This window comes from Aethina tumida, chromosome 4 (genome assembly GCF_024364675.1).
Source record: "Aethina tumida isolate Nest 87 chromosome 4, icAetTumi1.1, whole genome shotgun sequence".
Taxonomy (NCBI): domain Eukaryota; kingdom Metazoa; phylum Arthropoda; class Insecta; order Coleoptera; family Nitidulidae; genus Aethina; species Aethina tumida.
The window spans coordinates 18,399,546-18,415,653 of NC_065438.1; the positions used below are offsets into that span (position 1 = coordinate 18,399,546).

A 16,108-nucleotide genomic window follows, 5' to 3' on the forward strand; every position below is an offset into this window, starting at 1 on the left:
TCAGTTCATGTTCATTTATCGATTGACCGAACTCTTGAACTTGACGATGGCACAGGAAACAGCTGATCTGTCACTTCGTACGCTGTTCCGTGGGAAAATTTGCCGTACGTAGTCTTTAACGTGGTCCGTCGATTTTGCTTGCGGTAAGTGTTTGTTTGTTAATTATGGGAGCGGAAACGATTAATTTGCGTGGATTTTTGCCTTGTGACTGTGCAGTTGGGGTGATGGTGGTGGAATGAATGATTTTTGAGTCGGGAGTTGGTTGTGAGTTTGTGTTTACAAGGTTTATTGACACCCGTACCTCAACCGCTTTGTTATTGTCATGATTTGCGGCACACAATGGCAAAAATTACGGTGTAAAAGGGAAAGTCTGGCAACGCCGTCCTAGACATTTGTTTATTAAAGGTAAACATGAATATTCCAACGAAAATACGCACGCACAGCAGATCGTGCGATTAGACGTAAAAACCGATCAGAAGGGAGGCGTAGTCGACGTGTGGGTGGATTAATGTTGAAACGGACGGCGATGACCGTTTTGGGTGGTTGACGTGCCACAGTACGTACGACAGTGCACAAGATCATAAGCTGCCAGTTTCGAGTGTTTTTATCGATTGTGATTTGGCACCTGATTGGTGCACGATAGCAAGGATAAAAAAGGAACGGTGGAGGGACAAATGCCATACATTTTAGTACGCGGTAACCTTGCAGCTTATGGTCAAAGACACCCTTGGCGCGTACTCGTTTCGGGGCTGAAACCTGCCGACATTGAACAGTTGAACAGGTTCGCGAGCGGCGGCTACTGCGACGACTGTACCATTGTTTATATGCAGCATCCCTGCGTGATACTCAGCGCGTTGGAAGTGTTGGGTTACAAGGTGGTCGCGTCCTCCTCGACCAGCGTCAAGCAGGACTACAACGAGTACATGTGGACTATGAGAAAGGACTTCTCCGAGCCCGAGCCCACTTTAACCGTTCACTCGCCACTCGACTCCAGTCCATTGTCTCCGGAAGGTGCGGAAGTTTAAGGTGATGGAAATTCCAGCAAGTCTTCTAATGTCTACCGGTACGTACGCCTATGTGGCTGTGAAGGCCTCCATCCATGCTGGCGACAGTGCGGTCTTCGGCCTAAACGAGGATGAGCTCAAGGCTCTGGTCAAGAAGTTTGATGGTTACAAGAAGGATGTGATCAACGGCGTTTTGCTGAAGGCTACTCCAATGGCTGTGGTAAATGCCCTTGGCCAACTTGGCTACAGGGTGGTTGCCACAACTGGCGAAACTGAAGTCACATGGACTATGCAAAGGGACATTTAATAATTGTTTCCTCACACTCATATGTGTGTATTACTCATTTATCAATTTATTGCACCATTTATTATCATAGAGATTATTTTACTGTGTTACCATAAAACAAATAGAGATTAACTGTATTCTATTGTTGTTTATCAGTAGATTTAGGAATTCAATTCAACGGAATATACGAACGAGCAATAATTTACCCTAGTTTGTTACAAATTTAGGTAAAGTTGATTAATTTTAATTAAGCATGCACCAAATGCTTTTGTACTATAACCAGACTTAATTATGTTTAATGGTTCACCAAGAGTGATTAAATTATTTTAAAAATATCAAATATTTTAATTTTAAGTAAAAAAAGTCCAATATTGTATAACCCATTTTAATACTACTTACTGTTATTAAAATATTAACAAAATATGTTTTTAAAAATAATATTGTAATTTTAAAAAGAAATTTTGAAATAAAATTATAAAGAATAATGTATTTTATTTACCTATTTCCAAAATCATTTGTTGAAATTTTTTATGTCACTTAAAGGCTTAAATTGTAGAAATATAAGTTGATTTTAACAAGTAAATATTGGAATTCCATATCACTTTTATTCTTTTCTATTTCTTCTGGAAAGTCAAAGAAAAGGTTGGACTCATGTTTTAATAAATTTAAAAATTAAAAAATTAAATTCCGAAAATTTAGAAGACAGAAGTAGTTTGATATTTTTTCTAGAAGGTTTGAGAAAAACCTGGACTCACAAATTAATAGGTTTAAAAATTTCTATTTCTCATTAAATTGTTACTTTTTTTCTAAATTTTGGAGTGCTTAATTATTTGTTAACAGTGGTGATGGGAAATTATCCAATTTTTTAACATTTTCCTCCATGTGATTTTGATAGTTTTATATTTTTCTACAAAGTCTGAGAAAAACCTGAACTCGCATGTTAATAGATTTAAAAAAATTCTGTTTCATTAAATTGTTACTTTTTTCTAAGTTTTGGAGTGCTTAATTATCTTTTAACTGTGGTGATAGGAAATTATCCAATTTTTTATATTTTCCTTCATGTGATTTTGATAGTTTTATATTTTCTAGAAAGTCAAAAAAACCTGGACTCACAAGTTAATAGGTTTAAAATTTTTTATATTTTTCTCCATGAAATTTTGATAGTTTTATATTTTTCCTAGAAAGTCTGAGAAAAACCTGGACTCTCAAGTTAATAGGTTTAAAAAATTTCTATTTTTGATTAAATTATTTTTTTTCTAAATTTTCGAATGCTTAATTATCTTTTAACTGTGGTGATAGGATTTAGATTTTGATAGTTTTATATATTTTTCTAGAAAGTCTGAGAAAAACCTGAACTCGCAAGTTAAAAAATTTCAATTTTTCATTAAATTCTTTTTTTTTTCTATATTTTGGAGTGCTCTTCTTTTAACTGTGGTGATGGGAAATTATCCAATTTTTAATATTTTCCTTCATGTGATTTTGAAAGTTTTATATTTTTTCTAGAAGGTTTGAGAAAGACCTGAACTCTGTTAATAGGTTTAAAAAATTTCTATTTTTCATTAAATTATTTTTTTCTAAATTCTGGAGGAAATTATCCAATTTTTAATATTGTTATGATGAATTATATATCTCATATCATAATATTTTAAAAGTAATGAATTCTTAGTTTCAAATCGTAACCAGCCAGTCAGCCAGAAATGTATTCACACTGCGACCACGACGACTGTTCATTGAAATGCAAACACACATCGACCGCCTCGCAGTCCATGGACGAAATGGACTTCGACAGGGGCATATGGTCGGCGGCGATGTACGGCGAAATCGATAAGATCAAGAAATGTCTGGACAAAACCGACGTGAACACGACGGACAAATACGGTTTCACCGCCCTGCACTACGCCGCCAGGAACGGCCAGCTCGAGGCGTGTAAATACTTGGTGAAACGTGGAGCCAATGTCAACGTGCAGACAAAGGAGCTGAGAGCCACACCTCTTCATCGAGCCGTGTCTGTAGGTAGAGTCGGAAGTTGCTATTTTTGTTGGATTTGATGGCCCGTTTATTTTTTGCAGGACATCAAGCTGTAGTTGAATATTTGTTGAGCGTCGGAGCTGACGCAAGCATTAGGGATTCGGATGGGAAATTGGCGGTGGATAGAGCCAAGGATAACGGGCGGGCAACAATTATGGCAGTGTTGCAGGGAAATAAAACTTAGTATTGGAAAAATGTAATACCTCTTTATTATAAAATAAAATATCACATATTTAAAAATAAAAAGATTCTACGAGTTTTAATTCTAAAAAGTTTCCCCTGACTGTGTATACGCGCAAAACAGACTATATTGACTAGAATAATACAAATATCTAATACGAATGTTGAGATCACTGGTATTTTGTACGCCTCTTCTATTAATACAAGATTGGCATTAGGCAACTCAACGTCATGCCAAGTAAAAACTATTTAATTGTGAACTATACCATGATATAGTTATAAAAGTGATACAGGGCGTTATGTTGTGTTGTCTAACACCTTCAAGTACACATCTAAACCAACAACACACTTAGGAATGAACGATTACTAGAATTTTCTATTTTCTGAATAAAAATCGACCTTTTTTACCACATACATGTCTGGAAAATACTATTTTTGGATAAATACTTAATACATGTCCACCTAAATACAATGTTATACAACGTAATACTTTTTTTTTGGTAATATGTGATTGTAGAATGAATATTGTGGTTGGTTTCAGGATATATTTTAACATATATGTAGTTTCATCTTATACCAAACAAAGACCGTCAACTGTCCGTGAAAAGCTTCATAATTCCGGGGGTTTATATATTTAGTAATATTAATGTTCGGACCAGCCGAATACATGTTTTGTTTTGTGCTTATAAAAAGCATATCACTGCTGTTGCATAACACATATGCTACAAATTTGGAATTTTTCACAAACAAATACATCATACTAGGAAAATTATTTAAAAGTAGTTTAATTAATAATTGATTTGGACCAATCACTGTGCCCTTTCTTCATTAAGACAGGCACTTAAAAATAACAAGCCAATGATAAAAAAGCAGCTTTATATCAGAGAATTATTACTTAATCATTATTGTTTTAATGTGAATTACTCAAGAAAATTGTGAAAATACTTCGTACAAAATTGTGAAATTATTAACTAATAAATTTTGGAAGTAAATTTTCTGTTTTGTGATTATTACTTTGTGTAGAAATTTAATATCATTAAAATGACTCTGCATACAAATCTGCCCATTAATCAATTAATATTCAAGTGTCAACGCTATACGTGCATTCATTTTCGACCATTCCAGTCTCTGTTCTCAGCGATAAATACTAAGCGTTTCAAAGTATATCTAGAGCCAAGTACTGCTGAATGTAAGTGGGTAAGGGAAGAGTCATTATCTTCTTGACAAGTGACTTAGGCCCTATTTTGTTCCGTATGGCGATCCTACAGATCTCCCTCAGGTTCAATGGATTCTTCTTCACTGAAACGAGAAAATCGTACGATGGATCATTGGGATTAGTCCTTAATTTATCCAGACTGACGCACATCTCCCTAATGCGAAAACCGCCGAAGACCAACATTTTCACCAGCTCCAAATTACCGTGTCGTTTGGCCAGGCTCAGATTGTCCACGTAGGCACGTTCGTCACGAAGATGAACGTCCGCCCCGTGCCTCACGAGGGCTAGGGAAGCACAACGATTCTCCACGATGATCGAATAGAACAGCACAGTGCCCTGGTAACTGGTGGCGTTCATGTCGGCCCCGTGTTCGATCAGCAGCTCGATGAGGGCGTTCACGCTCTTTGCCTCGCGGACGTCCTGCACGCACACGTGCAGGGCGGTCTTGCCGTCTATGTGACTGGTCGTGTTCACGTCTGCCCCCAGGCTTATCAGGAATCTAAAACAAGTTAGATTTTTATACATATATATGAGATATTGAGAAGTGCGTTTTGTACCTGGCCATATCAATGTGTTTTCTGGAACAGGCAAACATGAGGGGGGTGATGCCTCGGTCGTCCCGAAAGTTGACCAAAGCCCCGCCCTTCACCAAGGCCCTCACGCAGTCGAAGTTGTTGTTGGAGACAGCAATGTGTAATAAATTGTGCGATTGTACGATTCTTGCCCCGTTCTCCACCAGTATTTTTACAACCTCCGCCACGTCCGTCCAGACCCCGTACTGCAGGGCGGTCACCCCCTCCATCTCTTCGTGGTTAACACGAGCTCCCGCCTTAACCAGCATTCGGACGCCTTCGGCTACGCCATTCTTCGCCGCAGACGTCAAGGCTGAACGTTCGTCTACGTCCACAATATTCACGTCCGCACCTGCAATATTTTATCAGTTACATAAAGATTGGCTTAGATATTTAAATGGATCTTGCCCGTTTCAATGAGGAGTTTCATGACAGCCACGTGGTTGGCCCGGGTGGCGACGTGAAGAGGCGTCTGCCTCAGCCTGCCTCCCAGACTGTTGATGGAAGCTCCCTTCCTCAACAGCCACCGCACCATTTCCAAATCACCGTTGGCTGACGCCATGTGGAGCGGCGTAAACCCGCATCCGTCTGACAAATTGACGTGCAAGTCTTTGTTGAAGGTGTTAATTAAAAACTCCACCATTTCTATGTTGCCGGAATTGATGGCGTAATGCAGGACACTTTGTCCGTGACGGTCTAAGCGTCCTATGTCGTACTCCGGTGATTCCAGGATGATTGACGTACGGTTTAAGATGTTGGCGTACCATCGGTACAGGTTCACTTCGCCATCCTCTGCGCTCTCCTCCTCTGAAACGTTGTTTAAATGTAGTAATCTCGTATGAATGTAAACAAAGAAAGTTCCGTCCTACTTTTCCTTATAGCAAAATAAATATAATTAACACAATTGTCTGAAATTTCACATAATGAGGTTATAATTGATTATTATTTCGAAATGTTTATTTTACATTTGAATTTAGAAAATGGGCTTAAAAATAAATTTAAGTAATTTCTCAAAATGTTTCATAATCTGAATGTGGGAAATGTATGAATTTTGGTAACAATCATATTGTTAAATCTTGAATTAATCCATTAAAAATATATATTTTGTTGAATATTTTTAAACTAAGTTTGAATAAACAACAGTTTTATCAAAATTATTTAAAGATGCAGTGATAACCAGAGAAATAACACAAGATTTAAATGTGTGCCATTTCTCTGATCACCAATGTATATATATTTTGGACATTAGATATTAAGGATAGTGTATCACAAAACTCTGAACAAGCCTCTTTTGACAAAATATAGAAAATATGAATTTTGGTAACAATCATATTGTTAAATCTTGAATTAATCCATTTGAAATATGTTTTTTGCTGAATATTTTTAAACTATGTTTGAATAGCCAACAGTTTTAACAAAATTATTTAAAGGCACAGTGATAACCAGAGAAATAACACGAGATTTAAATGTGTGCCATTTTTCTGACCTCCAATGTATATATATTTTGGACATTAGATATTAAGGATAGTGTATCAAAAATCTCGGAAAAAGCCTCTTTTGAAAAATACCCAAAAAATATAAGAAATATATAAATTTTAGTAACAGTCACATTGATAAATCTTGAATAAATGCATTTAAAATTCAATTTTTGCCTGAATATTATTAAAACTTGTTAGAAGAAAACATAAATAAAACAAAGAAAATATTTACCTGCAGAATTAACTTCCATGTCCCATTCAAGAGCCTCCATCCCATCTGGTGTGGGCCCATCACCAAACTCGGCCTCCTCAATGTCCCTACAGACCACAAAGTACCCCACGTTGCTCCGTTTCTGCGGCTCCGAATCGAGCTGCAGGTACAAGGGATTGGTGCACTTGTTCTCATTCCTGATGTCCAACTCCACTGACACACAATTGTGGTAATCAATCAACGACTTCAGGACCGTGAGGTTGCCCGTCTGTGCTGCCGCACCAATAAGGGTCATGCCGTTCGAACATATCTTGTTCACGTTAATGCCTAAAAATTAAAATTGTTAATTGTTTTTGTTATTGTTATAAAGTTTTATTTGTATTAACCTCTATTCATGCAATATATTAGCTGAATGTTGTTGTCATAGATAGCTTGCATGACAAGCTCATATGACGAATCCATTTCACTGGACTGTTCATGACGATTTTAGTCAATAAATTGTATTTGCCGTTTTCTAAATAACATTTTGACGTTTATTCATTGTACACAAGGAAGTAAATATGTCAATACGGTGAGAGGGGACGGAGCGCTCATTTTGAATTTTACTTCACAAATTGTGGTAATTTTTCCATCGGTTTTTGTTTTTAAGTTAAATTTAGTTTATTTCAAAGAACTGCTTGAAGGAAATCCCATAGTACTAAACAATAAACATTGTACCATCAATTTAAATCCTCATACAATTTACAAAAACCTGTAATGATGGTTTTAACAATTATGTTTCTTGTTCTAGATGGCGCTTATGCCTCTGGATTGCCAATAAACATTGTTTTCAATACTTTTTGAATTTATTATTGTTATTTAAAACTGTTGCATAAAATTTATAAAATTATGAGTAACAAACAACAATATTCTCAAATTTATGGCAAAGAATAAATTACTTGTGAATTACAGTCAGGCGCACAGAACCCCAGTTTTTCCACTTAATGGTGACAGATAACGACATAACGAGATATGTTTGTTTATTAGTAATTTTAGGGTAGTGCTTTATGAGATATTTTAAATTATGCACAGGACTAGATAGCTAATGAAGCACACTTATAAAAATGTATATATCTATAATTTTCGGTCTTTTATGTTTTGTTTCCACCGGTTTAACCTACAATAGTGATAGATTCACTGAAGAATTACTCATTAAACCCTTGTACAGTGAACAATTATATGCCCACTTTCAATTTTCTTTAAAATGGGACGTGAATCCAGATGAGGAACAATGTAAGCTTATTTAATTGGTATCAGCAAATTTTTTAACAGTCATGTTTTAGTTAAACACACACACCTGTTCCCGAGAGCTTTGGGTGAAATCTTGGAGAGATACAATGTACAGGAACTACATGTTAGCTTAACAAATGGGGTGTGGAGATATGAACACTGGGGATATCCTGTAGTGGATGGTGCCCCCGGCACTGAACTGTGGGCCTGGTTCAAACCTGATACCCAAGATGTGGACAAAAACTGGAAACTGTTGGCCAACTCTTTATCTGGATTGCTCTGTGCCTCATTGAATTTTGTTGATTCTTCCAACTCTATTAGCCCTGAATACACCTTCAAACCCAGGGGTGTGACCCACTTGCAAAATATCAATAACACATTTTTAAGGTAATTAACAATTATGATCCTTAAATAAGTATTCATATTTCATTTATTTTAAAAACTTAACTGTTTTTTTTTATTTCATGATGTTTTGTTTTCCTCTGTTTTTTGCCCACGTTGATTTAATTTGATGGACTGCCAAAGATTAATTATACATTGTTTGTTACAGATACTCCTCACTGCCTCGTGAAATTGTTTGCACCGAAAACTTAACACCATGGAAGAAACTGTTGCCGTGCGATTCGACGTCCGGCTTAGCCTCGCTTTTGAACTCAGGTCACATACACAATACTCGTTATCATTCCATAGGTTTACACGTCCGACCGATTTGCCGGGACGACTCCTGCCAACAAGCATCTTTGGAATTGCAACAGACTGTTTCTTTGGTTTATGATTATAAAATCCTTGGAACCAAGGACTGGTCCTTGAAGAAGTTATTCGGTCAGGGGGTCAATGGTAGATGTGATTTGGCTGATGAAAGTAACATTTACGTCGACATAACTAGTGGGGAAAGTAACCCATTCAATTTGGACCCTGGTCCAGATGAAGTGGTTACTTCAATTAGGGGGGGTCATGTCAGTACCTTAGCAAAGTATGTGGTTCCTAACTATTTTATGAGCGTCCATGCTGTTTCTAAGGCAAGGAATTTGGCTGTTAAGGCGCCACCTTCGTTGCACGCGAACCAATACGTTACGGGATACGGACAGGAAAGAGGAGGAATTGTCACCAAAGTATACAACAATCACTGGAGTACTCTGGATGTGGTAATACTACAAAACATTCCATGGTATGTGCCCATATATTTGCACACGTTGAAAATTGTCACCAACGACAAGGAGGTACAACCTGTGGCTCTACGTTACATTCCCGGCATACAACGTACGAGGCCGTTTTATCTAGAAGTTCTAGTGCGTTTGCCGCCACGCTCCGTCACCTCAGTCTCTCTGGACTTCGATTACGTGTTCCTCAAATGGCAGGAGTACCCTCCGGACGCAAATCATGGTTTTTACATAGGGTCGGCCGTCGTATCCAGTTACTTACCTCTAGCTAGAAATTTTACGGCCCTTCCTCAAGACGGCAGCACGATCAAAGATAGTTTTAACGCATCACGTAGCGGTTATCTAGTCCAGATCCGGACTGAGAACATGGTTATTACTTTGCCAACTCCGGATTTCAGTATGCCATATAACGTTATTTGTTTGGCTTGCACCGTTGTTGCTTTGGCGTTTGGACCGCTACATAACATTACTACAAAGAGGTTGTTGTTAAAGGATAAGAACAAACAAACTTTACTTACTAGGATTAAGCAGAAAATACGTAGCAAATTCATAGGATCAAATAGTGTAACCAAAGAAGAAACTGATGAAATAAAGTAATAAGTTTGTTAGCTTATTTTTTAAATAAACTTTTATTACAAATTTTGTTTTATTTTCTTTCTATAGATTTAAAAGTATGTAAAGTTGTGGGAATAAGCCCAATAATTAAAATACAACTATTATTCTATTTATTATTTTTTATATACAATATCTTTACAGATAAATATCATCTATATAAAAGTTATACTATACAACTTAGACATTAACTGTACAATAAGTAATAATATGAAGTTTCTAACGATAACTGGATGTGATTTTACAAAACCCACCATGGTATGTATCCATATACTTTGCACACGTTGAATATTGTCACCGACGATAAGGAGGTACAACCTGCGGCTCATACAACCTCCACGATGGATCCAGAACTAACTACTACAAAGAGGCGTTGTTAAAGAATAAGAACAAACACATTTTACTTACTAAGATTAATCAAGAAAATACGTAGAAAATTTATAAGATCAATAAGAGCAACTAAAGAAGAAACAGATGAAATAAAGTAATAAATTTGTTATTTTATAAATAAACTTTTATTACGAATTTTGTTTTATTTTCTTGCCGTAGTTTTAAAAGGATATAAAGTTGTGGGAATAAGACCAGTAATTAAAATACAACTATTATTCTATTTATTATTAATTTTTATATACAATATTTTTACAGATAAATATCATCTAGATAAATGTTATAGTACACAACTTAGACATCAACTATAAACTAAGTAATAATATGAAGACTGCTGTTTACGCTAAAGAAATGTTTAACAAATGGTTGACACAATGCCAATTTGCACCAAATATTCCACCAAGGTAAAAAATCTAGGTGATTATAGATTGAATTAGTGTGAATTTTCATATATTTGAAGTATTTCATACAAATTAGGCACAGGCAAACGTCAACATGAGCTGAAACAGGTACGATATTCAATCACAATTTGAGTGTTTTCACATATTTTAATCACAGGCATGTACGTTAATAATATAATCTAAAAAGCATATTTATAAATCGTGAATTTTGGCATTAATATTACAAGCTATATTTAGTTATATATATTTGTAACAAGATGCTAAACACTTCAGCGGGCATAAAATGTATTTGTTTTGATCATATTAGGTTTGTACTGCGATATTATCATGAAAATTTGGCAAAGTGAAAATATTTATTGTAGCACACTCAAATTGGTAGAGAAAAAATCAATAACAAGGAGCGTATGGATCCAGCAGTCAAATAACAGCCTCTAACATTAAATAATGAAATTGACAATTGACATGGCTCGTTTTCTACGCACCTAAGTTACAGATAGACATAGACTACAGCCATATTTTTGGCTTTCCAAATATTGCTACAACACAATTCGATACTAGCCATGGCCATTATTTCCTGGGTAGGTTTGTTCTTCATTTCAGACTTTCCAAAAGAAATTGACCAAAGATCACATTTAGTTTGAATTTCTTTTGAAAATTAAATTGAATGTAGCACCAAAAACTACCATGTTTCTCATACCTACCTTAAACTAAGTGAAAAATACATCACAGTGAAAGTAGAACTTAAAAAAACAAAACGATCAAAAGAAAATACATTTATTAAATATTCTCAAAACTAATATATAAACTTGAAGTTTTCTCTATTTTTAAATAGCTGTGGTACAACCCACACATAAATATAAGTAAAGTTCTAAGCTTAGTTTTCATTATTACAGTTAAGAATGGTCTTAATTATGGCATTAAAACAATGATAAACACAATTAATGTAATTTTATGAAGAACAATGATCTGAGTTAGTGGAATAAGGGATAAGTATTTTTTAATTTTAATTGGTAGTTTCTAGTGCTGTAAGCTGGTCATTCGTTGTAAGCTCAAGCTGAAACAAATGACTAAAACTATGCACAGTTTAACCACCATTCACTCAAACTCTAAAAATTATCAAGTACAAAAAATGACTAGTAAAACTAACAGAAAAACATAAATACAGGACTAAAGATAATCAAGTAAAAATATGTAGTTATTATTTAAGATATAGTATATTTATAACGAGCAAATTTAAGCGTAATATATAAAATAAGTATAGCAAAACTTTTTTTAGAATATACAATAAAAACAAGTGGGATTGTTGGGCGTACTGCAATTGTATTAAATATAAGAAGCACACTATATCTCTTAATTTGAAACAGTTACAAGTGAACGGCAGCTGATACTATAATTGAAGCTTCATTAAATATTTATTTACCAACAGTTGTGCGGTAGTGTTGTCAACTAACGTCTAAAGCTTCTGTTCTAAAGTAAATTGAAAAAATAAAATAACCCTTTTTTGTATAATTATACTTTTCTTTGATATGCACCACTGGTCGACATTTAATGACGACAACCTTCAAATAATTTGTTTCACATATTTTTTTTTTTTTTTTTGCTATAAAATTCATTCGTCATCACGGGACTGTTTTCGATCAATAAAATCGCTTAACTCGATATGAAGGCCCAACACTCGAGCGTCTTGACGACGAAGTCGATCTTGGGCGTGAGCGGTTCGTTGCCGTAGGTCTTGCAGGGCTCGGAACGGCCGAGGTACAGGTCACCGTCGAGCCAGAGGCCGAATTTACCGTCGCCGGCGCCGATGCTCAAACTCTCCTGGTTGCCCTTGATGAAGTACAGGTTCTCACCGGTCCAGTTGTACACCCGGAACGAGGGCGTGAAACGGAACAACAACGACTCGCCGGTGCCGTAGAAGTGGTCGGAAACGCGCAGCGAGCACGACGTCAGCGCACCGAATACCTGAAACAGATATATTCATTGATTTTGGGCTTCAATAAATTCCTTCCTACTATTTTGTCTCGTTTGGTTGTTTAAACCCCACATGTTTCGACACTAAGATATATAATTTAGGAAATGATCATCAGCTTCAAGCTTCAAACTTATTAAAAGGAGAAGATCAAGAGTACATATATTATTTAATAAATTAAAGTGATAAAAGAAAAAGAGCTTGATCTCTTTGTATAGTTGATTATCTGATGATAATTTACGAAATGATCATCAGCTTCAACCTTCAAACTTGTTAAAAGGAGAAGAACCAAGAGTTCAGATATTTGTCCATCTTATTTAATAAATTAAAGTGATAAAAGAAGAAGAGGTTGATCTCTTTGTATAATTGATTATCTGATGATAATTTAGGAAATGATCATCAGCTTCGAGCTTCAAACTTGTTAAAAGGAGAAGAACCAAGAGTTCAGATATTTGTCCATCTTATGTAATAAATTAAAGTGATGAAAAAAGAAGAGCTTGATCTTTTTCTATAGTTTCTTGAGCCACTCTGTTTCTTCTTCCTCACTAATGATGACCTAGGTCGAAACACGTCAGAACCATGCGTCTTGCGACGTTGTGGCACAAAACCTAAACCTACGTTGTGGTCGGTGTCTTGGATGACGAGCAGGATGGGCGACTCCAGCTTGTACATCTTCCTGTACATCGAGTTGAGACTGAATCCGTGCTGGCTGGTGGAGAACACCAGCGTCCAGGGGTAGCCCTCGGCGCGGGCGGGCAGGTGGCGACACAGGTGCTCGCGGTGCGTCTCCTTCAGTATTTCGGTGGTGCCGATTAGGTCCGGTGGCGCCATGTCGATGTCCAACGACGGCGCCGACGAACTCGAGTAAAACGCCCGTCGGAACTCGTCTGACATGGGCAGCACCTGGGCACACACATGAAACAAGAAACGATTAGATTGTGTCACTTGTGCTTAGGGGGCGGGCGGATGAAGGGGCGGCAAGCTTCATGACAATACACGGGGGCAACGTAAGGCTCATTGTACAGCCTAATTGGACTTTATCCAAGGTGTTTCTTGTAATAAATTGTTCCTAAACTCGCCTTGGATTATTATTTCAGTGAGGAAAGATATACAGGCTAAATTACGAACAATAAAAGACATTGTAAACTATCACGATTTGGTTAAATACTTACATTTTGTTTTCCTTTAGCTACAACATAGTATAAAGTAATTTTTTTAAGGAAATAATATTGTTAACATACTCTTTTTGAATAGAGGTCCTCGAACATTCTGAAAAGGGACAGGAAATATTTACTTTAATTTTCTATTGTGTTTTATGTTCACAGATAATTTATTGAAGCTGTACAATTTATAATTTGACCATTTAATTAATCATTATCTACAATCTCATTAGGTAAAGTCAAAATATAAATAAACAGCAATGGGTCATCAACACTAACACAAATAATCTCCAGTTTTCCGGCAATTTTTCAATTCTTTTTCAACTTATTCCTGAGGCCACTTACCTTATTACCTAAAACACCTTGTTTTTAAAAGGTTTGAAAAATCTGATCAATTTACACACCGTTTTCTTTATTTTTCATATTTTAGCCTGTATTCCTCACCATTTCCCTTTTATTCTGCGCTAAAAACCGACGAATCCACGAGTTTATTAGCGTTGCGCAGCTGTACCAGTAACACGGACTGATATCCGGTAAAAGGTTACATTTCAAACAGCACACATGACACACGAAACGTCGTCCGTCATTTGACGTGTCTCAAGCAACCGGACCGGACTGGTCGATGGACTATTTACAGTACAACGTCGGACGGAGGGAGAACAACTAAATTGGAACCAATTCGCAAATGTACACAGTCGGTGCATCTAGGACATGTAACATCTATTCTAAGCTAACATCAAACATTCAGTTCATTCTAAGTAAGCCACTACTGTGTCGAGTTGTTATCAATTTTACGGACAGTTTCTAGTTTAGGGGGCTGAAAACATAGTGGGGAACCCGGTGTAAATACCACACACTTGTTGATTATTTATCTGAGGTTTGAATTATCTTCTGAATACGAGTAGTGTTTAAGAGAAAAACAGTTGTGGTATTTACTTGGAAGTAACAGCATGTGGAGACGGGCCAAAAAATCCAAAAATAAACTTTTATCCTGCACATAAAGTGAAACGTAATCATCAAAAATAAACACACCAGAGCATGGATCTTCTGCACCGCGTCCCACATGTACGAAAGAGAATTTTACAATAGTAGAGGATAGGTTACAGAATCGTTACAGAGACAAAAATAAGTGAGTGTGACTTTGTGTTGTGCTTTGCTTTTTATGTCAGTAAAGTCACCTCATCGTTCCCGTCGGCTGACATAGTCTGCGTCTTGATAATGCTGTAGATTTTTACGTAGGGCGCCTTGATTAGCTGCACACCACCAAACCAACAACAATTAATTCTCATGTTCAAAAGTAAAAACGATCAATGATGTCGCAGTATGATCGGCACATTAGTAATAAATGTACAGAAAAAACGGTGCACGTGTCGTGCCACGGTTTTTCCTGCAGTGAACCGAAGCCAAAAAACCCCATCTTACCTCCCAGCTTTCTTTGGTAATATCAGTGGTAATCTCGCCGTCCTGGCTGCCGTGCCTGCTGGCAGACGGTGTCGGCTCCTCGCTCCATAGTTCCGTGTCCATCTCCACCAGGGAGAAGCCTCGTTCTTTAACCTGTAACAGCCGGTAAAAACCGTGGCTTACAATCTAGAAACATGCTGTGAAACATTCAACTTCCTATTATTAAAATTAATTTAACGCAGCGCACAGCCAAGGTTGCGTGTCGCAAACAGCACAGTTCGTATGCAAAATCAAAAAATTTGACGGCCGTGTTTACAAAACACAACAGATGCTGTGTAATTTTTCCCGGGAGCATCACATGAGCTAAATACTCAATTTGCCGCAATTGTTCATGACATTAATGGCATAACAACGATGTAATTACGGTCAATTTTAATTCAGATGGATGTATATTAGTTTGCTCCGTGTGCCGATTGTTTAAATTGTTTATTTTCAATGAAGCAAGGGTTTTGTATTCAATAAATAACGAAAATTATTCAGTACTTTATTATAACTTTTTATTAATACCTAAGTATTAATTTTATTCTAGAAACAAGTTTATATATAGGAATGTTTATTCTCTAAGATATATCAGTAGATTCTAGACATTCGTTGTTTAAAAAATATTATTCTGTTCAAGAAATAATCAAAATTTTTCATTTTCTACTATTTTTTTTTTGTTAAAACTTTTATATCCAATTTATTCTAGAAAATGATTTATTTCTTCGTTGCTTT

General features: G+C 36.3%; 6 protein-coding genes across 21 annotated transcripts in view; 4 read left to right on the top strand and 2 right to left on the bottom strand.

Annotated features, from left to right (window-relative positions):
- Positions 1 to 10: 10 nt before the first annotated feature.
- LOC109602008 (ankyrin repeat domain-containing protein 39) lies at positions 11 to 3,567 on the top strand. Of its 4 annotated transcripts, none has more exons than XM_020018313.2 (3): positions 11 to 143; positions 2,957 to 3,303; positions 3,360 to 3,567. In XM_020018313.2, the coding sequence occupies exons 2-3, from the start codon at positions 2,988 to 2,990 to the stop codon at positions 3,500 to 3,502; spliced, it is 459 nt and encodes a 152-aa protein (XP_019873872.1). In that variant the 5' UTR covers positions 11 to 143; positions 2,957 to 2,987; the 3' UTR covers positions 3,503 to 3,567. The 4 variants fall into 4 exon arrangements, with proteins under 4 accessions (XP_019873872.1, XP_049822681.1, XP_049822680.1 ...); XM_049966724.1 differs by having other exon boundaries at positions 2,957 to 3,299; XM_049966723.1 differs by having other exon boundaries at positions 92 to 143; positions 2,943 to 3,303.
- Positions 413 to 1,025, top strand: LOC109602009 (uncharacterized). The gene has a single exon (XM_020018315.2). The coding sequence runs from the start codon at positions 675 to 677 to the stop codon at positions 1,023 to 1,025; it is 351 nt and encodes a 116-aa protein (XP_019873874.1). The 5' UTR covers positions 413 to 674.
- LOC109602010 (uncharacterized) lies at positions 1,030 to 1,775 on the top strand. The gene has a single exon (XM_020018316.2). It carries the CDS (start codon positions 1,030 to 1,032, stop codon positions 1,309 to 1,311), a length of 282 nt encoding a protein of 93 aa, XP_019873875.1. The 3' UTR covers positions 1,312 to 1,775.
- Positions 3,505 to 7,720, bottom strand: LOC109602006 (putative ankyrin repeat protein RF_0381). Of its 2 annotated transcripts, XM_049966722.1 has the most exons (6): positions 7,362 to 7,720; positions 6,997 to 7,302; positions 5,695 to 6,093; positions 5,272 to 5,638; positions 4,863 to 5,213; positions 3,505 to 4,797 (listed from the first exon to the last, which is right to left on the bottom strand). In XM_049966722.1, exons 1-6 carry the CDS (start codon positions 7,435 to 7,437, stop codon positions 4,761 to 4,763), a joined length of 1,536 nt encoding a protein of 511 aa, XP_049822679.1. In that variant the 5' UTR covers positions 7,438 to 7,720; the 3' UTR covers positions 3,505 to 4,760. The 2 variants fall into 2 exon arrangements, with proteins under 2 accessions (XP_049822679.1, XP_019873868.2); XM_020018309.2 differs by having other exon boundaries at positions 3,505 to 5,213.
- Positions 7,721 to 7,829: 109 nt separating this feature from the next.
- On the top strand, positions 7,830 to 10,043 carry LOC109602000 (GPI transamidase component PIG-T). Its single transcript, XM_020018306.2, has 3 exons — positions 7,830 to 8,247; positions 8,298 to 8,631; positions 8,795 to 10,043. The coding sequence occupies exons 1-3, from the start codon at positions 8,079 to 8,081 to the stop codon at positions 9,999 to 10,001; spliced, it is 1,710 nt and encodes a 569-aa protein (XP_019873865.1). The 5' UTR covers positions 7,830 to 8,078; the 3' UTR covers positions 10,002 to 10,043.
- Positions 10,044 to 11,562: 1,519 nt separating this feature from the next.
- Positions 11,563 to 16,108, bottom strand: part of LOC109602002 (TLD domain-containing protein 2) — a 159,120-nt gene continuing 154,574 nt past the window's right edge. For 10 of the 12 annotated variants that reach the window (XM_049966576.1, XM_049966574.1, XM_049966575.1 and 7 more), the window contains 4 exons: positions 15,356 to 15,487; positions 15,112 to 15,186; positions 13,392 to 13,676; positions 11,563 to 12,766 (listed from right to left, as the gene is read on the bottom strand). In XM_049966576.1, the coding sequence (XP_049822533.1) occupies positions 12,455 to 12,766; positions 13,392 to 13,676; positions 15,112 to 15,186; positions 15,356 to 15,487 (804 nt within the window). In that variant the 3' untranslated portion in view covers positions 11,563 to 12,454. Of the gene's footprint in view, positions 12,767 to 13,391; positions 13,677 to 13,945; positions 13,963 to 14,014; positions 14,043 to 14,377; positions 15,078 to 15,111; positions 15,187 to 15,355; positions 15,488 to 16,108 lie in introns of those variants that run through there. The other 2 variants (XM_049966580.1, XM_049966573.1) reach the window with 2 other exon arrangements.

Bases quoted from the DNA above. Each gene is read 5' to 3' on its own strand.
- LOC109602000 (XM_020018306.2), top strand. From the start codon at position 8,079: ATGTATATATCTATAATTTTCGGTCTTTTATGTTTTGTTTCCACCGGT. The intron at 8,248-8,297 runs GTAAGCTTATTT...GTCATGTTTTAG, and splicing joins GAATCCAGATGAGGAACAAT to TTAAACACACACACCTGTTC. The intron at 8,632-8,794 runs GTAATTAACAAT...TGTTTGTTACAG, and splicing joins ATCAATAACACATTTTTAAG to ATACTCCTCACTGCCTCGTG.
- LOC109602006 (XM_020018309.2), bottom strand. From the start codon at position 7,437: ATGGATTCGTCATATGAGCTTGTCATGCAAGCTATCTATGACAACAAC. The intron at 7,303-7,361 runs GTTAATACAAAT...TTTAATTTTTAG, and splicing joins AATATATTGCATGAATAGAG to GCATTAACGTGAACAAGATA. The intron at 5,639-5,694 runs GCAAGATCCATT...AAAATATTGCAG, and splicing joins GAAACTCCTCATTGAAACGG to GTGCGGACGTGAATATTGTG.
- LOC109602009 (XM_020018315.2), top strand. From the start codon at position 675: ATGCCATACATTTTAGTACGCGGTAACCTTGCAGCTTATGGTCAAAGA.
- LOC109602010 (XM_020018316.2), top strand. From the start codon at position 1,030: ATGGAAATTCCAGCAAGTCTTCTAATGTCTACCGGTACGTACGCCTAT.
- LOC109602008 (XM_020018313.2), top strand. From the start codon at position 2,988: ATGTATTCACACTGCGACCACGACGACTGTTCATTGAAATGCAAACAC. The intron at 3,304-3,359 runs GTAGAGTCGGAA...TATTTTTTGCAG, and splicing joins TCATCGAGCCGTGTCTGTAG to GACATCAAGCTGTAGTTGAA.